General features: G+C 39.2%; 1 protein-coding gene across 2 annotated transcripts in view; it reads left to right on the top strand.

The window, feature by feature from the left end:
* Positions 1-488: 488 nt before the first annotated feature.
* The window catches only part of LOC149547709 (uncharacterized), a 229,185-nt gene continuing 205,088 nt past the window's right edge, over positions 489-24,585 (top strand). The window contains exons 1-2 of one of the 2 annotated variants that reach the window (XM_089791786.1): positions 489-725; positions 1,017-1,196. In XM_089791786.1, coding sequence (XP_089647912.1) covers positions 575-725; positions 1,017-1,196 — 331 coding nt within the window. In that variant the 5' untranslated portion in view covers positions 489-574. The remainder of the gene's footprint in view (positions 726-1,016; positions 1,197-24,585) is intronic. The other variant, XM_089791787.1, reaches the window with a different exon arrangement.

Genomic DNA, 24,585 nt, shown 5'->3' on the forward strand with positions numbered 1-24,585 from the left:
TATTTTAGAATTTAAGATGACAAATAAAAGGTGTGTTAAAAGAAAGTAAACAACCAAATTTAAATATTGTTAGTATTTGGTAAAGGTTAAATGTGGTTAAAAATCAATAATCATATTAATTCAATATAATATGCCATAAATTTTAGCCAAAAATATTGCAATATGGAGAACCTCCAACCAATCATATAATTTCTATAAAATATAAAACTTATACATAAATAACAAAATTTTAGATATATTTTAATAATTTAAAAATAAGTGCTTGTGATTGGTGGATTTAAACTAATTGTGTAATCTTGCAAACTGAATGTAATAGTACTAGCCTATGACAAGTACATATTATTCCAAGACACTTCCATTATTATAGGGACAAAACATTAAAAAAAATAAAGAATAATATACCAATTTTATTATTAATTTTTCAATAGAAACATAATATCATATTTAATTTAGACTATATTAGACACATCGACTGGTTTGCCATTAGAAATATTACCACTAAAGCGGGAAAGTGTGTCTGAAGTGTGCAGATGGACTATACACCAGGAGAGAAGAGGAGAGATTGAAGGGAAAAATGTGGAGGTCTGTGTTGGCGGTAGGGAGTAGTCTTTTGGTTTTGGGTGAGGATGGAGAAGAACCCTGCTCCATCTCTGTCTGCTGTAGTGATTGGGATTACCATCTTGAACGGTTTCTTCCTCCAGTGAAATGGTCCATTCCCCTTAAAGGTCTTTCAGAATTTAAGTTCCTCTCATTTTCCTAATATAGTTTTGTATTTGTTTACAACAGTTTTTTCACCTTTTCTGCTCGAAGCACTAATTACTGTTATCAATAATTGATGCATGGCTGAATCTTTATGAGAATAGTTATTGTGCTTCGATATGCCGATTGGTTACGGTCAACAAGAATTCAATCATAGGGGGCTCTTTGTGAGCTCAGATTTCCAACTACGGTAGTTTGTCCCTGTTGGGCGGTCTTCTCTACATACATTTCACTCTTTTGCTTGAATCTGGGTGCAGATAATATGCGAGTTGTAGCTGCTGAAAGTGTGGCTAATTATGCTAGTGGGGAGATTGAGCCCTATATAGTGCTCACCAGTTGTTCAGCTTTAGCCATGGGTTTACTGGATATTTCCCAACACAAATTAATCATTGTGGCGCAACTCACACACCATGAAGAGAATTCTTCGACAAAGCTAGGTAGTTTATCTTATTTATATATTGCCACTTCATTCTCATTTTTATTCATTAAGTAAATTGGCCTGCAAATATTTCAGGTCGTTATAAAATAATTTGAGTACCATGTTTAAAGTATATATATGCAGCTCATTCACATTGGCCCTTGGTCGGGAGTTTTATCATGGTAGTTTAAATAGCTGCATATGTAACTTGCAATGACAAGAGAAAATTTGCAGTGATATATTAGGTTGATTTATGATGAAGCAACCGTGACAGACCTTTCTCTCGCCTCATTACAATGCTCCCTTAGATGGCACGGTGGGTCAGACATGTTAAGTAGCATTTTAATCCATCTAATATTTTAATACGTGTTTAATAGCCAAGTTTGACGGTAAAGAAAAACACACACCATGAGAGGAAGGGGTTATAGAAATGTATTTTGAACAATAAACCAGACTGCATGTCTAAATTGCCTACTATATTGGCTCTTCCAAACAGAGTTTGGCACGAGAAATTTGCTGTCAAAGATATGGAAATGCTGTTTAGAAGATTGATTAAAGTGATCGATGATCTAAAACAAACCCCTCAAGCATAGTCCCAAACTCTCAGTGCATTTTAATTGTTGCATTATTTTTGTGGCGTAGAACTTTAGCAATAAAATCAAACTATCTTGTTTATACTAAAGCATGCAAAAAAATTGGTTGGGGAATTGAAAGTAAAGGATTATAATCCCAACGTAACTTGAATATAGACAGGACGCAAAGTGTAGATAGATGATGAATCTTAATCTGTTAATGGAACTTCGTACTGGCAATATTTTGGCAGTTTGGTTTACCTTACAATAATGAGATCTGACAATTTTTTGCATTTAGCATGCCCTTGGCATATTTGAATTTGTTCTAGGATAGAACATTGGATGGAGCCAAAAGGGTATATATTTATCAAAGAGTCTTTGCATTTGGGTTCTTTGCTTGAATATAACAAACATGATTGTTGTGCTGATTTTGTTGTTACATGAGCATGCATCCCCACGCCTCGAACCCACATGTCCTTGTGTCCTATCCCCCGGCAAAAAAAACACTAGCGAAATCTAGAAGCATCTTGGAAATGTGTATGTATTTAGGGGATGATAGGAAATGTTTATGGCTTGGCTGGTTGCCCTCAAGGCGATTGAGAACATCAAAGTCATCCTTTGATTGCCTAAGAGATGGCCAAGTGTCTACTAAGGAATTGATTGTTTCTTTAATAGTTTTTAATAAAAAAAATGCCTAGTATAAAATTAATATGTTAAAGGGGTGTAGGGGTACACAAACCCCTCACATTCCTTATTGTGGTCAGTGTACAATGTCTATTGTTATGCTTGTTAATCTTTGGTTAGCCAACAATGCATTCTTTGTTCAAGTTATTTGTCATGCTTGGGTAGTTATAAGTGTCAATTGGTTGATGTTTATGCTCTTCTTGGCAACAATTGGGTCCTTTAAATATGTTACACTTTGTCAAGGTGTTGATGGGGGGTTTCACATGCCACCAATGCAAAATAAGCGTCCATTAGGGGTGTATCCTATTCTTCTTGAATGAGGATTCTTGAATGCTCTTAGGACTGATCAAGTGAGAGATCCCCAAGGTTCTGATCTGTGCTGGATAGACTTGGTGGATTTGATGTGATTAGCTGGATTTCACAAGGGGAACCTACACAGTTGTTCTCTTGCAGCAAATACAACCCTTTCTCTTTTCAAGATTTCCTACTCTAACTTAATTCTTTCTGTAAATAAATTGAAAAGGGTTTAAGGGTTAGAAGAAACAATTCCTATTTAACCTAATGAAAGCTATGGTGTTTGACTGCCGCAACTCCAAGCTAGAGTGTGCTTTGCTGCTTTTCAAACCGCTAAGCATTTGTTGCACTTTTAAATATGCATAGATCACAAATAACTTAGTAATCAAACTAAATTTGACTTACATCAGCAAGCCACAAATGATATGAATTTAAGAACTACAACATACTCAAACAAAAAAAATTCATAAATTTAACTAAAACTGAATTGGAACACTTTGGAGTGTCAATGTTTTAGACTAGGAATGAAAATAAGCAGAAAAACATTCGAACAAGAGCAATAATGTGTTGTCTTGCATTTTGTTACCACAAAATGTTAGTAACAGCACAAAACTTTTTCAAGCTAGTTTTGTGTTTCTCTAAGCTTGAATTTGATATTCAATTGTTTAATGTTGATCGATCGATCCATTTCAATTTGTATATCAAATCATTTTACCATAAGCCTTCTTCAAGTCTTTTTCATTTTGCTTTCTGTCGAGCCTTTGCTTGATTTTTGAAGCCTTCATCGTCCTTTCTTTGCTTTTGAGTTTGCGTTTGTTTGTTTTTAGTCTTCTAATTTTGCTCATGTCATACCTTTCGTTTTTCTCTTTGATTCGGTCTAACCTAGAGGTCAATTAGAGTTGTTAGTTAAGTGTTATACCCATTTTAGTGCTTCAAAAGTGGACCTTTTGGATGCAACAACATGAATTAAAAATATAATGTTATATTTTTAATTTGACTTTAACTTTTTGAAAAATATAACTTAGATTCACTTTTTGTTATGTTTTTAAGTTACTTTGAATTTTTAACTTAAAGTGACTATAGTGCACTTTATGTTATAATTTAAAGTTAAGTTAATTTTTAATTTTTCACTTAAAGTAACTATATAACTATATAACTATATAGTTTCAGTTTAATTTTTGGTTTTAAAAATCAAATGTTTATTTAAATGTTACTTTTTAAATGATGTTTAAATGTTATATTTCTAAATATGATAAATAAATATTGTTTATGGCCTATTTTGTAACATTTTTATAATTTTAAGTGAAATGACAAAAAGTCTTCAAAAGTGGACATTTTATATGCAATTACATGTAAAATCCATCAAAAGTGGACATTTTACATGTCAGTGCATATAAAGTTTACTTTGGTGGACCTTTTTGATGTCATTACATCAAAAGTCCATCATAAGTGGACCTTTTTGATGCTATTGCATCAAAAGTGAAGTTTTCATGCTTTAACATCTAAAAGGTGAGTTGCATTTTAAAACATGCTTCCTCCCCCAAAAGGTCCGATTTTGCTATGAGCACATATTAAAACATGTAATGACACTCAAAAAGAGTGATTTTGAAGAGATGCACATTTTAAAATATGTAAGTGACCCAAAAAAGTCCGATTTTGATCAAAAGACAAATTTTAATATATGCATTGACACTCCAAAAGTCTGTTTTTGAAGAAGAACATGTTCTTGCCCTCCCAAGAACCCGATTTTGATCATAACTTGAGATTTTCTCAATGGATTTGCATGAGATTTCTTTTATTGGAGGCATTTTTGGTTGGCAATGATTTCTCTTGCTTTTAAAATGGATTTATTAAGCTCAAAAATTTTTTTGAAAGCTTCATGATAGGGCACGTTTTTGGAGAAATCAGCAAATAAATCCATTTTTAATGCATGTTTTAGTTCCCAAGTAAATCGATTTGGCATATTTTGGAAGTTACATTGCATTGTGGTTCATATTTTGGTGTTTAATGATCAAAACGTTTTGATCTTGCATCATGGAGAAAAATTTCTTTACCAAAAACGTCCCACAAGCATGAGCACCCAAAAACGTTCGATTATGGAGCATGAATAGGGCACGTTTTGGCATCATTTAACAAGAATTCCTTGTTTGCTGCCTCTCCCATTCGAATTGGTTAGGTTGGAAAAAGTCTAAGTGATGGGGACACGACCCAACAACCAGAATAGACACAATAGAAAGGGGGAATTATATTAACTGAGAAAATAAGCTGGTACAAACAGTGCAGAGAAAATAAACTTCAAAACATGCCCTGCGGGCTTACAATAGCATAAATCTGGAGAATATTTCTCCTTTTGGCACCTCCTCTCAAGCTCCAATCCGAATTGCCTTTTACAATGCCAAAAATCTCCTTAAATAGACCCCGGAGGGTTAAGGACTAGGAGTACATTCTAGAAAGTGCTAGTAGGCATCCACCGACAAAATAGAAGGTTCCAGAAGCCGCGTTAGAAGTCGGTGCAAATCTAGAAGAATCCAGAAACGGTAGCCGAACTTCCGGGAGGCATAACTTTTGAACCGTAGCTCCGATTGACGAACCGTTTACATTTTCGGAAAGCTCTCGAAGCGCTCTATAGCCCTATGGACAAGCTTCGCTCGTCCCCCATTTTTCGACCCTTTTCGAGGTCATTTAATGCCCCAAACCTGACTTTGAAGCATTCTTAAGAGGTCTCCAAAACCCGAAAAACTGCAATAACTTTCAAACCGTGGGGCCTTTTGACCTGATTCTTTTTCTGGAATGCTCTAAATCTCAATTACCTTCATCTGGCCAAGTCACACCTTCTAGGTCACCAAAATGATGGCCAAATTGCATGCTCCTATTTTTTCGGGATTTTCAAATGCACTGATAGTTGAACTATGAGAGTTGGAACCTTTATTTGAGCCAAATGGGTATCCAAAAATGTAAAGACATAAAACAGAAACTAAGTCTAAGTAGATTTTTTTGGGTGACACAGGATTGCCCTTATACCTCTGGATGCTCCTGCATCAGACACCCAGGGTATATTGAAAAGTGACCCTGTCACTTTATGGATGGTAGAGGAAATCTTAAATGGGAAACCTCAGCTGCTGAAATCCAAGTTGAGTCCTCGATCGGTCGTCCTTTCCATTTGACCAAATACTCTTCATACTGCCTATTTCTGGTACTCCTACCCACACGATAATCTAGAATGTCTTCTATCTCCTCCTTCTTAGAAGCAGGAATTGGACATGGCTCTAAAACCAGCTCCTCATCAGCACCATCATCATGATACTCTGTCAAATCTGCAATGTTGAAAATGGGAGAAATGTGAATACCATCTGGCAGCTCCACCTCATATGCATTTCCTGAGTTATGTTTCTTCAAAATTTTGCAGGGGCCAAATTTCTTCATTTTCAGCTTGTTGTAAGTACCAACTGGAAATCTTTCTTTTCGTAAGTGCACCATGACAAGATCCCCTACTTGGAATTCCTTATGTCTTCTCCTTGCATCAGCCCTAGCTTTATACTCTTGATTCATCTTGATAATGTGTGCTTGAACCTCCTCATGTAGACGCTTGATGTGTTCAGCAAATTCCTCAGCTTCAGCACTTGTTCTCTCCCCTTGTTCTATCTTCCTCAATTCTGGTGCAGTCCTTGGGCTATTTCCATATACAATTTGAAATGGTGATTTTCCAGTACTCCTATTTACAGAGTTATTATAAGCAAACTCTGCCTGTGGTAGAATCAAATCCCATCCCTTGGGCTTATCTCCAACTAAACATCTCAGCAAATTGCCCAGACTTCTATTTACCACTTCTGTTTGGCCATCAGTCTGTGGGTGATGCGTGGAACTGAATTTCAAGTCTGTTCTCAACTTCTTCCATAATGTCCTCCAGAAATACCCCACAAATTTAGTATCTCGGTCAGAAACTATACTCCTTGGAAGACCATGTAGTCTTACCACCTCTTTGAAAAACAAGTCTGCAATATGGACAGCATCATGAGTTTTGTGGCATGGAATGAAATGTGCCATTTTGGAGAACCTATCAACCACCACAAATACTGAGTCATTACCCCTTTGTGTCCTTGGCAATCCAAGAACAAAATCCATACTTATGTCCTCCCATGGCCTTGATGGAACAGGCAATGGCTGATATAGGCCAGTATTTTGACTAAACCCCTTGGCAACTTGACAAACCTGGCAACTCTGTACAAACTTCTTCACATCCTGTGTAATTTGAGGCCAAAAATAATGTTCTCTAAGAATGGTAATGGTCTTATCCCGACCAAAATGTCCTGCCATCCCTCCACTGTGTTTCTCCTTGATCAGATTTTCCCTCATGGAACTCCTTGGAATGCACAATTGACTACCTTTGAACAACATGCCATCCTGAATCAAATAGTCTAACCACTTGGTTCTATCTACAGCCACAGGTTCTTTACAAGCTTTCCATGCTTCAGCAAAATCAGGATCCTCGGGGTACAAATTCTTGAGTTCATCAAATCCAACTACTTCAACCTGCATTGTTGTAAGCAATAGCTGTCTCCTACTTAATGCATCTGCAACCCTGTTAGATTTTCCACTTCTATGCTTCAACACAAATGTATAACTCTGCAAGAATTCTACCCACTTCATATGCCTCTGATTCAATTTACCTTGGCTATTTAGGTACTGTAATGCCTGATGATCAGTATACAAAACAAATTCTTTTGGCAATAAATAATGCCTCCATTTCTTTGAGGCCTGAACTATCGCATAGAACTCTTGATCATAAACAGAATACTTCTTCTTTGCATCATTCAATTTTTCACTAAAATATGCAATAGGCTTACCTTCTTGGCTTAATACAACCCCAATAGCGCTACCACTAGCATCACAATCCACCTGGAATACTTTTCTGAAATCTGGAAGTGCCAACACAGGCTGTTCAGTCACCTTCTTCTTCAGCAATTCAAAACTTCTCGCAGCTGCTGCAGTCCATTTGAACTCTTTTCTATCCCCTCTTATTGTATCAGTTAGAGGTGCACATATGCCACTGAAATTCTTAATAAACTTCCTGTAAAAACTAACCAGACCATGAAATGATCTTACCTCAGTAGCAGACCTTGGAGTAGGCCATTCCAAGATGGCTTTTACCTTCTCTGGATCCATTTTGAGACCTTCAGGTGATATAACAAATCCCAAATAGACTAACTCCCTTTTTGCAAAGACACACTTCTTTAGATTAATTAACAGTTTCTCTTCCCTTAGCCTTTCAAGGACACTACGAATATGCAGTAAATGTTCTTCCAAAGTCTTGCTGAAAATTAAAATATCATCCAAATAGACAATAACAAATTTTCCCAAGAACTTCTTAAGTACCTCATTCATGAGCCGCATGAAGGTGCTTGGGGCGTTCGTCAATCCAAAGGGCATGACTAACAACTCATAAAGACCCTCCTTGGTCTTGAAGGCTGTTTTCCACTCATCTCCTTCTCGAATCCGTATCTGATGATAGCCACTCTTCAGATCTATCTTTGTGAAGTACTGAGCTCCACTCAAGCAGTCCATAAGATCATCCATCCTTGGTAAAGGAAATCGGTACTTGATGGTTATCCTATTTATAGCTCGAGAATCTGTACACATCCTCCACTCTCCATCCTTCTTGGGTGCAAGTACTGCAGGTACTGCACATGGACTCAGGCTCTCTCGAATCAAGCCCTTCCTCAACAGCTCCTGAACCTGTCTATTTAGCTCCTCTGTTTCAGTAGGAGTCATCCTGTGAGCAGCCTTGTTAGGCAAACTAGCTCCTGGAATCAGATCTATCTGATGACTGATTTGCCTTACTGGTGGCAATCCATCTGGAACATTATCAGAGATAATATCTCCAAATTCTCCTAGTAAATTTGAAACTTCAAATGGTATTTCACTACTACCTTCTTTATCTTTCCTAGGAATCAAAGCATAACACATACGCTGATGTTTCATGCCATCTAAAAACTTCCTTCCATCAACAAGACAAATCCTAGCACTGCTACATACCTTTTCACCTTCCTTTTTCATGGGCTTCAATTTGTGGCAAACTCCATCCTTTGTCAGAGAGTATGTGTTTGCATGTCCATCATGTATTGCATGTCTATCAAACTGCCATGGTCTACCCAACAATAGATGGCAAACATCCATTGAAATAACATCACAGAGAACTTCATCATGGTAACTCCCAATTTTGAATTTTACTAAACATTGTTCACTTACCAGGACCTTATGATCATCTTTTACCCAAGAAATCCGATAGGGCTGGGGATGTTTCTCCCTCTTGAGCTTCAGCTTAGAGACCATCTCTTCGGATACCAAGTTATCAGTGCTACCACCATCAATGATCACATCACAACATTTATCCTCACACTTGCATCTGGTACGGAACAAACTCCTCCGTTGTCCTGGTTCATTTTCACCACTTAGTAGGACTCTTTCATTTACCAAGGTCTCTCCTCTTTCTGCATCCTCTGAATGTGATGATTGTGCATCCTCATCCACATGAGCAACCCTAGCTTGGCCCTCAGCTCTCCTATCTATCCTTCCTTGTCTTTGAGGGCATTCAAAGGCACGATGACCTTCTTCATTGCAATGGAAACAGGTACCACGGAAGCCTCCTCTTCCTTGCCCACGTCCTCTACCTCTTCCTCTTTGATTTCCAAAATCTTGATCACGGGAGCGGTTGAAACCCTCATTCCTCTGGTTCCTGCTAGTACCCTCATCTTCATTTTTCTTTTGAGTTTCATTGCGGCCTCCAGATGATCTACCGCTTCCCCTTCCTCCTTGACCGCGCCCTCTTTGTCTTCCTTCAAACCTTTTACTCAGCTTCTCTTCAACTCGTAGGGCAAACTGGTATGCTTCTTCAACGCTGGTCATTCTTACCAGACTTAGTTCCTCTTGGATGCTAGGTCGTAACCCACTGATATAACGAGCAACCTTCTCCTTATTTGCTTCTGCATGCCCTGCTCTAATCAGGAGTCGGTAAAACTCCTCTGTATATTCTTGGACTGACCTTCTTGCTTGCTTTAACCCATGCATCTTTTTAAACAGATCAAGCTCGTAGTCCACAGGAATGAACTGCTTCTTCAATTTGTCCACCATGCGATCCCATCTTGTGATCTTCTCCTTTCCTCTTCTAAGTCTTTCCAGTTGAATCTCTTGCCACCAGATTTTGGCATGGCCTTTTAGTTTGGCCTTTGCAAACTTAACCCTATCCGGGTCCCTTATATCCTCATACTCAAAGTATTCGTCCAGTTCATTGATCCAATCGATCAACTCATCTGGTTTCAAATTTCCCGAAAATATACCCACTTCAATTGTAGGTCTTTTCCCAAACCTAGAAATGGCCCTAAAAAGCCTTTCCTCTACAGGATTCAGAACTTCCCCGTCAACTTCCATTACTTCCTCTTCATTGTCATCCTCACTATTGTCATCTGCGGCAATATTTGCTCCTCTACGAAGCTCCTCTTGCAATGCTTGTACCTGTCTCTGGAGGGCTCTAACCTCCTCAGGATCAATAGCTCTGGCCCTTCCGCCACGCTCTCTTCGTGGAGGCATCTTCTAACTTGAACCCACAACCACACAGTCCTGGTGCAAACTGCCTCACAGTCGGCGCTCTGTCTACACACTCAGGAAAACCCGCTCTGATACCACTTGATGGGGACACGACCCAACAACCAGAATAGACACAATAGAAAGGGGGAATTATATTAACTGAGAAAATAAGCTGGTACAAACAGTGTAGAGAAAATAAACTTCAAAACATGCCCTGCGGGCTTACAATAGCATAAATCTGGAGAATATTTCTCCTTTTGGCACCTCCTCTCAAGCTCCAATCCGAACTGCCTTTTACAATGCCAAAAATCTCCTTAAATAGACCCCGGAGGGTTAAGGACTAGGAGTACATTCTAGAAAGTGCTAGTAGGCATCCACCGACAAAATAGAAGGTTCCAGAAGCCGCGTTAGAAGTCGGTGCAAATCTAGAAGAATCCAGAAACGGTAGCCGAACTTCTGGGAGGCATAACTTTTGAACCGTAGCTCCGATTGATGAACCGTTTACATTTTCGGAAAGCTCTCGAAGCACTCTATAGCCCTATGGACCAGCTTCGCTCGTCCCCCATTTTTCGACCCTTTTCGAGGTCATTTAATGCCCCAAACCTGACTTTGAAGCATTCTTAGGAGGTCTCCAAAACCCGAAAAACTGCAATAACTTTCAAACCGTGGGGCCTTTTGACCTGATTCTTTTTCTGGAATGCTCTAAATCTCAATTACCTTCATCTGGCCAAGTCACACCTTCTATGTCACCAAAATGATGGCCAAATTGCATGCTCCTATTTTTTCGGGATTTTCAAATGCACTGATAGTTGAACTATGAGAGTTGGAATCTTTATTTGAGCCAAATGGGTATCCAAAAATGTAAAGACATAAAACAGAAACTAAGTCTAAGTACATTTTTTTGGGTGACACAGGATTGCCCTTATACCTCTGGATGCTCCTGCATCACTAAGTGGTTTTGAAGAATTTTTCAAACATTGGAGCATCTTTTCCCTTCATTTTTGGCACATGTAAGTGGACTCTTTCTTTCTTGCTTTAAATTCATGCTTATCTTACTAATTTTATGCATGTAATTAATTGATGGTTGCCACTTGTTAAAATCTTTGCCATGGAAAGTGCATTTTTCTTTTAAAAATGAAGTTTTTGTTCAATATTTCATGTTTTTGGTTCTTTCCTAAGTCCCAATTTCGAATTTGAGTGTTCAAGTGCATTGCATCTTGGTATGTTTGAGTCACTTTCCAAAGATACGCTGTTTCTTTTGTTTTTTGTGTTTTGTGCTTGCTTGCCGGTTTTCTCCACTTGGAGAAATTGCAAGTTCTTTCCCAAGAACTTGTTTTTGCTTCATTATATGCAAAAGCATCATCACATTCCATATTCCGTTTCCATGTCACAACACCTCATCTCTCACTCAACAAATGCAGTTACATGTTTTCCATCTCAATTGCCATCCGCATGTGCATGTAATCTCAATTTCTGCCTCCATTTCCACTCATTTCACTTTCCGCATTCGCACGACACGATTACACGAAATGCCTTATGTCTAATTGCATCCGAAAGGTTCGATTTTGATTAAAAGTCACATTTTGAAAAGTCAAAAAGATGTCATTTTCACCTCCTATGTACTTTGACTTCCCCTTTTCACCAAAAGTGACTATAAAACTCATTATCTCACTTCCATTTTCCATTTCCATCCCTCCATATGCATTTGCGCCTCCATGAGCAAATACATGTTTTCGCATCTTTCCATGCTTCCCATTTCATCCTTCATTCGCACTTACATGTGAAGTGCATCCTCCACCTGCGTCCGCATCTCATCTCACCTTCTATCTCCCATTACATGTTGCATTTACATGTACTCATTTTTCATGCAATAATGTGTAATGGGCACCCCTAGATGTCCCAAAAACTAAACCAAATTGCTGAAAGGAATTATGTCAAACAGTTTGCATTCAACTTCTTAAAACCCCTTATAACTCTGGAAATCAAACGTTTATTTGTTTGTTGTGTTTCGTGCATGGAATTGGTATCATACAACATAAACAAGAAAGAAACTACAACAATATGCAAAGTGGAAATGAACTGCTGCTAATAAAATGTTATTTTCAGAATTCATAAAACCAAATACATGGCAGATTTATCAACTCACTAATTACTTCAGCAATATTGTCATAATACTCCAGCCCATGCTTACGAACTTGCTGCTACAATACTTTGTCCTCCAATCAGTCCACTACCTTCATAATACCATTCCCTCCAAGCGGCATAAGCGTCGGACAAGTAGTGAAGAAGATATGAGCAAAATATCAAATCTGCCTGTAGCCGGAAATGCAACTAAACTGCCTGATAATGAAGCCAATAAGAAAGAATTCCAAAGGCCAAACCTCAAGGGAATGACGTTTAGAATGTTACAAGAGAGGATAGACGTCCTCAAATGCCAAGAACAAAGCTGCAACTCACACACCAATTTCTTCTCATATTCAACCTGTCTAATGAAGCTACAAATGCTTCCTTTTATTCTATTCCCACGGGTCCGTTCAACTCATATGGGCAATGTGGGATAAAGATGTGTAATATAAAACATATATTAAAATACCCCTTATGTCTCCCTTGGGTACACATCACCATAAAATAAATATTAAAGTAACACTTTAATATTTTACAATTAAATTAGACGTTACTTTAATAAAACTTCAGGCATTAAAATGTATTAGCAATCGGACTCCGAATAATGCGAGTGATAGCTCATCGGAAAGCTCTCACCGAGGAGTATCGAATCCAATCACCAAAATTGACCTGCACTGTGTCCTGTCGACTTACTAAAAATAGTAAGTATGCCTGAAACTGAGTAAATCAACTTCGTTTTGGCCCAAATTGGAAATGACTAGGCCAAAACACTCCAAGATCCCATTAAACCCTTCGTTAGCCCTCGGGACCATGTAGAACAAGGCTAACGCACACACACTTGGTCAACTGCTAAAATGGGGACATTACAGTCTGCCCCCCTTGAAATTGCTTGTCCTCAAGCAATCTCAGTCCAGCCTGCTGAATAACTTGCTCACTCTCCCATGTAGAATCTTCCTCCGGCAGATCTTTCCATCTGACCAAATACTCTTTCACTATCCTATTTCTAAGCTTCCTCTCTCTGGTATCCAGAATAGCCTCAGGTACTAACACAAGCTTCCCCTCCTCATCCAAAGGGGGTAAAACTGCAGAAGGCACTACACTCTGACCAATGGCTTTCTTAAGCCTAGACACATGAAACACATTGTGCACTCGATTGCCCTCTGGAAGCTCAAGCTCATAGGCGACTTTGCCCACTTTGCGAATCACCCTGTAGGGACCATAAAATCTAGGTTTCAACTTTTCAGCTCCGCTCTTCTTGAGCGATGACTGTCTATATGGTTGTAGCCTCAAGTAAACCATATCCCCTACCTCGAAACTGCGCTCTATTCGGTGCTGATCAGCATACAATTTCTGTTGATTCTGGGCCTGTTGTATATTCTCTTTGAGCACTTTCAGGATGTCCTGACCATCCTGCAATAAGTTTTTGGCTTTGGGCACTCTACTGTCCCCCAAAACTAAATCCATGAAGCTAGGTGCTTCATAACCATAGAGTGCCATGAAAGGAGTCATCTTGATGGACATATGATAAGTGGTGTTATAACAATACTCTCCCATATGCAACCATCTGATCCAAGCCTTTTGTTGTGTAGTTACATAGTTCCTCAAATATCCTTCCACCCATTTATTCACAATCTCTGTTTGCCCATCTGTTTGCGGATGATAACTAGTGCTAGGTGTAAGATCTGTACCACACAACCTAACCAACTCTTGCCAAAAAACACTCATAAACTTACTATCTCGGTCGCTGACAATGAATCTGGGCAACCCATGTAACCTGAATATCTCTTTAAAGAAAAGATCTGCCACCTGTGCTGCTGTGTAAGTGGACGGAATAGCAATGAAGTGAGCAAACTTCGTCAAGCGATCCACCACCACATAGATGCAATCCCTTCCCTGCACTTGTGGTAAACCAGTGATGAAGTCCATCGAAATACTTTCCCATTCCCTATCAGGAATGGGCAAGGGCTGTAATAAACCTGCAGGAAATGTGTGTTCTCCCTTATTCTGTTGACAAACCACACACTCCCTGACATACCTCTGAACATCATCGTTGAGCCCTTTCCATGAAAACCGCTCTCGGATCTGCCTGTAGGTCTTGAAGACCCCCGGATGTCCAGCTGTGGGTGCATCATGAAATGCCTTCAGTATCGCCTCTCTCAAATGTGATGACGGAATCAAATAAACCCTGTCCTGAACTCTGATCAATCCATCTATCACCTCATAGCGATCATCCTGTATGGTACCTGAAATCAATCCAGAAGCCCAAGCATCTCCGACATACTCTTCTATAATCCGATCTCTCCAATCTCCTGAAATCTCTGCCAGAGCACATAAGTGAGGTCTCCGAGATAAGGCATCAGCCACCACATTTTTCTTACCTTTGACAAACTCTATGTCAAAGTCATAAGCCTGCAATTTAGTCACCCATTTTTGTTGCCGGTCATTAAGATCACGCTGGCTCATGAAGTATTTAATACTGTTGTGATCAGTCTTGATCACAAAATGTCCACCTACCAAATATGATCGAAATTTGGCCAATGCATGCATTATGGCCAACATCTCCCGGTCATAGACAGAATAACTTTTCTCAACTCCTCGGAGCTTCCTACTCTCGAATGCAATGGGATGCTTCTCCTGCATCAATACTGCTCCAATCCCATCACCTGATGCATCACAATGAAGCTCAAAAGGCTTCGTGAAATCCGGTAGAGCTAGAACTGGACATGAAGACATTACCTGCTTGAAATGCTCAAAACACCTCTGTGCTGCCCCTGTCCACACGAAGGCTCCTTTCCTGGTAAGATCTATCAAGGGTGTAGCAATCTGTGAGAATCCCTTAACAAACCTCCTATAAAAACCACATAAACCAAAGAATCCCTTAAGCTGTGTAAGGTTTGTGGGAGTAGGCCATTCTACAATAGCTCTAATCTTTTCGGGATCAACCCGAATGCCATCTGCACTAATGATATGCCCCAGGTAAAGGAGCTCAGTCATGCCAAACTCACATTTAGATTCCTTGGCATACAATGACTCTCTCTCCAGAATAGATAACACCTCCTCTAGATGATGTAAGTGCTCCTCCCAGGTCTTACTGAAGACCAAGATGTCATCAAAGAAGATCAAGACAAATCTCCTCAGCTGCTTCCTGAATACCTAGTTCATACAACTTTGAAATGTAGCAGGTGCATTGGTTAGACCAAATGGCATAACCATGAACTCAAAGTGGCCATAGTGACATCGGAAGGCTGTTTTCTCAATGTCCTTTGCTCTCATCCTGATCTGATGGTATCCGGATCGCAAATCAATTTTGGTGAAGAAGCATGCCCCATGCAACTCATCAATCAGCTCATCAATCCTAGGAATGGGATACCTGTTTTTAATTGTTTTCTTATTCAGTGCCCTGTAATCAATGCACATGCGCATCGTCCCATCCTTCTTCTTTACCAATACTACTGCTGAAGCAAAAGGGCTCTTACTGGGCCTGATATGCCCCATCTCCAACAAATCCTTAATCGCCTTCTCTATCTCATCCTTGTGTTTCTTAGGATGACGATAGGGAGTAATCATAATTGGATTGGCTCCCTCCTCGAGCTCAATAACATGTTCCATCCCTCTGTCAGGAGGAACCCCATGAGGAATATCGCTAAATACTTTAGCGTGTCTATCAAGTATCTTCTGAACATCTAGTGGATGACTCTTTTCTTGTGGCTCAGGTGAAGTTGGCATAATGTGGCACTCTGCCGCCCACTCTATGTCATCATGACGAAAAAGTCTCTGCATTCTCCTCAAGGACACTACTCTGCAACCTCCATCTGAAAGCCCTCTAAGTACCACAGTTCTGCCCTCATGCTGGAATCTCATCTCCAATTTCGCTAGATTGAGTGTGAACTCAACTAGTGAAGCCATCCATGTCATGCCGAGGATGACATCATAATCTCCCATGTCCACAACATAGAACTCATCCTCCAACTCGTAGCCATCTCCAAACCTGATGCGAAGATTAGATATCTTCCGAGTGCATAATAACTTATCACCGTTAGCCACCATGACTCTAAACCCATCATGCTCCTCTGTCTGTAACCCTCTCCTGGCTACCAACTGTGCATCTATGAAGTTATGTGTAGCCCCAGTGTCAATAAGAGATATCACTTTTTGCCCCTGGATAGTACCCCTGACCTTAAATGTGATTGCCTTTTGGGCCCCTGTCAAGCGTGCCAACGATCTATCATCCTTTGGAATGTTGCTCTCCTCTATAGTGTTACCCTCATTTGAATCGGAGTGCTGATCCACCCCTTCTGACTCTGACTCTTCTGCTGAAAAATACTCCATTTGATTTGCCTTAGCCTTGAGAGAACATTTATGAGATAAGTCCCAAGGCTCTCTACAATGGAAGCACAGCTTCTTCTTTCGAAGTTCATTTAAGGTTTCATTGTCTAGTCCTTTTGATCCTTCTTTGGGTTTGCTATACTCTTTCTGAAATGATTTCTTGTCTTTGTCCTTGCGGTAGGAAGAATCTGTTGAATGGTTTTTTCCTTTGTATACCGAAGGGGCTAAATCTCGTGCCTTTTTAGTTGCTTCAGCTAACGTGAGTGGATCATGTCCCTTCACCCAACCTCGTAATGGATCAGCAAGACCATCACAAAATAACACCACCAATCTCCTAGGAGAGATATCAGTAACAAGTACAGACAAGCGCTGAAACTCGGCAATGTAAGCATCCACAGAACCTGACTGTTTTAACTGTGCTAGCTCCTTGAAATGTAACTCGGGATCCTTAGTGTCAAATCTCCCAATCAATGTTTCGGTGAATTCCTCATAGGATGTAATCTGATTATGCCCCAAAGTCACCATGCCATGATGCCACCATTCATGTGCAACGCCATCCAAGTGCATAGCCGCATACTTGATAGCCTACTCCTCAGGCATAGGATTTAGCTGCAAGTATGTATCTACCTTCTGCACCCAAGCTCGTGCAGTCATCTTCCCTGAAGCATAATAATAAGGTAAAGAAAGTTTTCCAACTTTCTTCCTCAGCTCAAAGTTTTGATTCCTCCCTCCTGCTTTAGGCATGTGTCTCATCCTCAAGTCCATATAATCTCTAAGAGAAATATCCGCCTGAAACTCTGGTCCACTAGCCTCCCAGTCCCTCCTGAACTGATCCTGTAACTCGGTAATCTGCGGTTCGTTTACTGGTTGAACCGGATCTCTGGGTGGAAACGTGGGTAGAAGAGGTCTTGAGCTCGTAGTCCGTGCTGGGCGTGCAACGTGTCTAAAGTTATCAGCCTCATTCCCATTGTTGTCGTGTCCATTATTACCATTAATGTTATTCTCAGGACCATTGTTGTTGCCTTGGCCTTCATGGTTATTGTTTCCCCCGTTGTTATTGTTTCTCTCGTTGTTATTGTTTCTGTTGTTGGCATCATCTGGATTAATATTAACACCCATCTGTCTAGCCATGAGCTGCAACATCATGTCCATTCGCCTATTCTGCTCCTGCTGCATACGCTGCCCCTGCTCTAATGTATCCAGTAACTGTCGGAACAGTACCTCCCCCTGATCTGGACCAGCATTTCTGCCTCCGCCTAATCCTGTATTCCTGTCATCTCGATCACCCATATTATTGTCTTGATCACAGAATATCTCCTCTGTGTCTGTATGGTTGAATTCAATGTCCCCCTGCACGGATGTACTAGACTGTTTGCTTTGCAAGTCTGAAATCCTATTTTGTCTTACTCTGGTATCGCGGAAATTATAAGACCCCTGTCACATGCTCAAACATAAATGCTTAGCCTGTGTTTTTTACTTACTTTTTCCCTCTATCCGGCTGTTCCAAATTCCCTATAAGACCTCCACAGGATGGCAGGACTTATAGCTCTGATACCACTGTAATGGGCACCCCTAGATGTCCCAAAAACTAAACCAAATTGCTGAAAGGAATTATGTCAAACAGTTTGCATTCAACTTCTTAAAACCCCTTATAACTCTGGAAATCAAACGTTTATTTGTTTGTTGTGTTTCGTGCATGGAATTGGTATCATACAACATAAACAAGAAAGAAACTACAACAATATGCAAAGTGGAAATGAACTGCTGCTAATAAAATGTTATTTTCAGAATTCATAAAACCAAATACATGGCAGATTTATCAACTCACTAATTACTTCAGCAATATTGTCATAATACTCCAGCCCATGCTTACAAACTTGCTGCTACAATACTTTGTCCTCCAATCAGTCCACTACCTTCATAATACCATTCCCTCCAAGCGGCATAAGCGTCGGACTAGTAGTGAAGAAGATATGAGCAAAATATCAAATCTGCCTGTAGCCGGAAATGCAACTAAACTGCCTGATAATGAAGCCAATAAGAAAGAATTCCAAAGGCCAAACCCCAAGGGAATGACGTCTAGAATGTTACAAGAGAGGATAGACGTCCTCAAATGCCAAGAACAAAGCTGCAACTCACACACCAATTTCTTCTCATATTCAACTTGTCTAATGAAGCTACAAATGCTTCCTTTTATTCTATTCCCACGGGTCCGTTCAACTCATATGGGTTATGTGGGATAAAGATGTGTAATATAAAACATATATTAAAATACCCCTTATGTCTCCCTTGGGTACACATCACCATAAAATAAATATTAAAGTAACACTTTAATATTTTACAATTAAATTAGACGTTACTTTAATAAAACTTCAGGCATTAAAATGTATTAGCAATCGGACTCCGAATAATGCGAGTGATAGCTCATCGGAAAGCTCTCACCGAGGAGTATCGAATCCAATCACCAAAATTGACCTGCACTGTGTCCTGCCGACTTACTAAAAATAGTAAGTATGCCTGAAACTGAGTAAATCAATTTCGTTTTGGCCCAAATTGGAAATGACTAGGCCAAAACACTCCAAGATCCCATTAAACCCTTCGTTAGCCCTCGGGACCATGTAGAACAAGGCTAACACACACACACTTGGTCAACTGCTAAAATGGGGACATTACATAATGCATTGAAAACACTAAGTCACTTTTGAAATCAACAATTTTTATTTGCACGCATTTCCATGCGTTTCACTATCACACTTCCTCATTCCGTTTCATTCCATCTTCCATATTTTCAGTTCCATATCATTTCATTCTGCACTCCACTGCATATGCATATGCTTTCTTAATAAAGTCACTTTGTCGGATTTGTGAAATCTCCAATCCATTTTCCAATCTTCGTTGTTGATCCAGAATCCATTTGTATGGAGATTCCTTCTGATGATGTATTTGTGTTTTGGAATTTTGGTGTTGTAATGCAAGTACAAGAGATGTCCTCGCCATCAAAATCCAAAGGCAAAATGAAATATCAATATGATAGAGAATTGGCTCATGTAGCTCCTTCAGTCATATCTATTTTGGATAACGTGTTGGACACAAAGATTGGTCATGTGGATGTGGCTAATTTTCTACAAAGAGTTAAAGCTCCAGCTAGTCATGAAATGAAGCGCATTAAGAGAAGCAATATTCACTTGGTGTCTACATTTTCTATGATGGCTATAGAACTTGACTTCATTTTTGGATGTGCACGACGTTTCACTCCTAAGACGAAGACTATCAAAGATGCTGATGACAAGGTTATCATTAGCCTTGATCTTGAGGTCATTGAGCAAATCTTCAAGGTTCCACATAAAGCAAAATGTGCTGATTTGACCAAAGAATCATCATTGGCATGCTGGAATGAGCAAAAGGGCGATTATTAGAAATATGTCAACCTTTACTGGTTAGACAATAAAAGAAGCAATTTCTCTAAATGGTCAAAGACTATTCATTGGTCAAATTTCAAACAAGAATATAAGGATCTCATCATCCTTCTCAACAAGATTTGTGGCCTTAAAGATTCTACTGATTTTGAGCCATGGATGTATAAATTCATGTTTCAAATTATGGAGAATAAAGAGCACATCTTTTGGGGAGAATTCATCAGTACTGCACTTTGCCAACAAATATGCAATGTGGGAAACTCAGTGCCCTTCTACATGAATTCTTATCTTGTTTACATTGTTGCTGCCATGGGATCTTTCTCTGGTCTTTCTACCAAAGGAGATCGTCTTCGGTTCCTATTTGAGATTACTATGACCAAATCACTTTGACAAATAGTAAATTCTATTACAAAAGAGTCCAAGATGCTTTCTTTGGGCATTTCCGGTGTTTGTTCAATAAACAATTATCTGTCAAAAGAGTATCTGATGCAACATGGGAGAAGGTGAATCAATACGGTTATATTTTTATTTAGTTTCCCACTTTCATATATTTGAGAGTTGGATATTTCAAAGGTGATCCATATACCTTACTTAGGTATGCTACAGATTGAATCATCTTGATGGCGCTAGCTAGACAGCTCATGGATGTGTAGAGTGATCAACATGCTTTGCATAGGCCTGGTTTCGGCATTATCTCAGCTAAACCTTTGGTTATTAGCAATTATTCAATCATTTTTGTGCCTAAAAGTTGATCACTTTGAAGAAGTTCAAGACCAAATTTGATTTTGACCATCGAGAGTTGAATTCGTAGATGAAAAGAGCCTACACTCATGTTCATCGCATCGAGGACATCTGGATTGAGATGAGGACAGAACTTGACATCATGAAGATGGACTACTGTAGATTAACCCTGCAACAGATAATTGATCTTAATATGTTGGAAATCCCTTCAGATTTTCAGGTTGAAGATGATAGCAACATCCTTGATCCGGAGTTTCATCAAGCTGACTTTGATAAGAAGTGCCCTTTTCCTATCCAATAGCAACAAAAAGAAGGTACATCTACTAGTAAACACCAACAAATGGTTGAGAAGTAAAGGCCTTGAAAGAGTAAATCCTAAGATGGGCTTGGATTGTGGAAGCTTTGGTCCTCTTGGTAGGAAGTCACAATTGGAAATCACAAGGAAAGATTCTGCCTCATCCTCTGATGCTAAGGGTTCTCTCAAATTCAAATTGAAGGGCAGAAAATGAACTAAATCATCTCAAGCTTTTGAATCAATTCAAGAGAATCAGTGGAAGAATCAGAAGAAGAATTGGAAACAGAATTTAATAAAGGAGATTTAGATGAAGAAGGAGAAACCATGATCATATCTCCTCCAAATCTTGCACAAGCCTGTATGTTTTCTATACATGAAGAGCCTTTTTTACATGAGGTTGATGATGATGTGGATTCATTCTCCATTGTTTTCACTCCTTCTATTCCAGTTTCAGAGGTTAATACCATGGCTCTTCCTATTTCCTCTGCTGCTCCTCACATCCCTGCACATGAACAATATGATCATTTAGCAAATGTGTTTGAAGATTTTCCAACTCTTACCAGTGGTCAAGTTTCCCAACTTGATGCATCTTTGATAGGATTTGAGCTTTTCATGATGGAGTCTTCTCAGCATGTTCCTATGCTTTCAGCTATGCAAGTTGAATCTTGCTCAGTCACTACGGATATACAATCTGGATCAATGCCAATGGTTTCCACTGTACCTGCTTCTGCGGATGAAAGTTTCAGCCTGCCTGCATGGTTGAGAAAAATAATAACAAAGAGAAGGAAAGTGGTTGTTCCTCCTGACAATCTTCCTATTAAGAAGACCAAATCCAAATCTTTGAAAGATAAGATTGTTTTCAGAATTTTGGTTGATTTTGATAAAACTAAATTTGTTGAAGTTGCTGAGCCCTTGGTAGATAAACCTGTTGAGGCACTTACTTATTCTGACTACAAGTATACTAAGGTTGAAATCGGAAAGCAATCATGTTTGAGTTGTTTGCAAGATGCTCAAGATGTATTGGCTAATGTATCAAAGAGCAATCATGAACTTTGGGAAAAGAAAAATCAACTGAAATAGGAGGTCTCTCGTCTGAATGAAGTCATTCAGAAACAATCTTCTTAAAGTGTTGTTATGTCTCAAACGTCTAAAGAGAGAAAGTTGATTGAAGCCGTTAAGTCTTGGATATAGGAAATCATTTCTGAAGGAGTTCGAGCTAGTACAGAGACATTTGCAGTTATTAGGCGTCTCAAAGAGATGAATGAAATGGAGTGAAACTTAATCTTTTCTTTGACTCAAGAAGTAGATAACCTGAAGAAAATCCTTGATGATTGGGATGAAATGATAAAATTTGATCTAGATGCTATAGTCTCATGTGACATTCTTCCATCATGTGAAATGTTCTGTTCTTCAGATTTCAAGGACTCATTGGTTACGAGGAGACATTGAGGAAGCTGATCACAAAGTTGCAGCTGGCCTTTGTGTTGGGTACAATTGTCTAATTGAGTGTTGTCTTTGGTGTTACACAAATGTCATATCAGTTGTCAGTTAGTGCTTATCGAACTCACTTGGTTAGCAAGACAATTTTCCTTGTCTATCGAGCATTCTTGGAGATTACTCTGCGAAGATCGTGTCTACCGAGCTCACTCGAGTGTTGAAGGAAATTCTGGAAGGAAGCAGTATTAACCGAGTTCTCATGGTTAACGAAAGAAAGTTGGTTAGATTCAGTGTTCATCGAGTTCACTCGGTTGCCAAAGGATTTTGCAAGTTCGTAGTGTTAACCAAGCTTCTGTTGGTTAACACAGGAAATCATTTCAGGATCAGTGTTTACCGAGTAGGGTTGGCTAATGAAGGATTTTGTTGATTTGGGATATGAAGTCTAATTATTTCAAGTATTGATTCCAGCTGATTGTGGTAATGATTATTGATCATTGTAATTTGTAATTGAGCCGATTTGATAATTTGTATGGTATAAATGTAAGGTCAAGTTGAGATTCTAATGTATGTGAGAGAATGCAAGTGTATTGATTGATTGAGAAGGAAAGAGTGTGACCGAACTTGAAGGATGGTCAGGTATCCTTGTGGAGCAGCAAAGTAACATTCGATTAGGAAGGATCAAGCTTTCGTGAACAGAACAGAGATCTATAATCAACAATTCAGTTGCATCTCATTCAGGTCAATTCATTGTTACTTTCTTACTATTGTAGCAGTGATTCCAAAGTCTCTTAACAGAGTTGGTTCAACAGCCAATTGTAAATCCTCTAACAAGGTGGCAGTTCCATTGAATTGTTTTAAAGACCTCTTACAAGGCCACTGCTAACAGGGTGATTAAATCTTCTAACAAGGTCACACTTAACAGTGTGTTTTGTAACCTTTAACTAAGTTGGCTTCTAACAGGACTCACTTCAGAAGAGTGAAAATCAATAACTAGTTACATTGGTGGTTTTTCCCATATTGGGTTGCCACATTAAATTTGGTGTCTCATGTGTTTATGCTCTTTCTCTTATGCTTGCAAGTTAATCACTGTGAATATTTAAGATCTGTTAAAGTATGACATACATTGCATTTATCGAGTTACAACATTCTCAGTATGTTTACCGAGTGACAACAATACTTAGTTTTATCTGACATCTAAGGGATCTGTGGATTTGTTTTTGTGGTAACTGATTCACCCCCGCTCTCAGTTACTCCATCTATATTTCCAACAATTGGTATTAGAGCTTTTGGTATTTGCAGGAAAGGTTTCAAGGACCTCAGCTAAAGATCAGGATGTCTTACAAGAGAGAAATTCCAAAGCTTAATAGAGATAACTTTTCAGCATGGCAGGGACTCATGAGACTTCATCTGGCTTCCATTGGTGATTCAGGATGCAAATATCTTGATGAAGAATACACTACTACTGGTACATTATCTGTTGGTGACATTGTTGAGAAAAAGAACCATAACACCATGATGATAGATATTGCATCTGCTCTTAGCTATGAAGAATTTGATGATATCAAGGACTGCAAAACTGCTTTTGAAATGTGGAACAAGCTAAAGGACATCTGTGGTGGTGATGACAATGTGAGGAGAGCCAAAGCTGAAAGCCTTAGAGGACAGTTTGATCAGATGAGAATGAGAGATGAAAATGTTACCAAATATGTGGAAAGAATCAAAGCCAGTGTTAGTGCAATCAAAGCTTCTGGAGGAGAAATCAAGGAAGAAACTGTTATAAGTAAAGTTCTTAGAACATTGCTTCCTATCTATGCAATTAGAGTATCTGCTATTCAAGAAAGGAGATGTGAGACAAATCATATGATAACTTTGGATACCTTAGTAGGAAGATTGACAGCCTTTGAGCTAGACAATTATGACAATTATGTTCCAGCTTCA

This window comes from Cupressus sempervirens, chromosome 7 (genome assembly GCF_028749045.1).
Source record: "Cupressus sempervirens isolate cs-2001-9-10 chromosome 7, ASM2874904v1, whole genome shotgun sequence".
Taxonomy (NCBI): domain Eukaryota; kingdom Viridiplantae; phylum Streptophyta; class Pinopsida; order Cupressales; family Cupressaceae; genus Cupressus; species Cupressus sempervirens.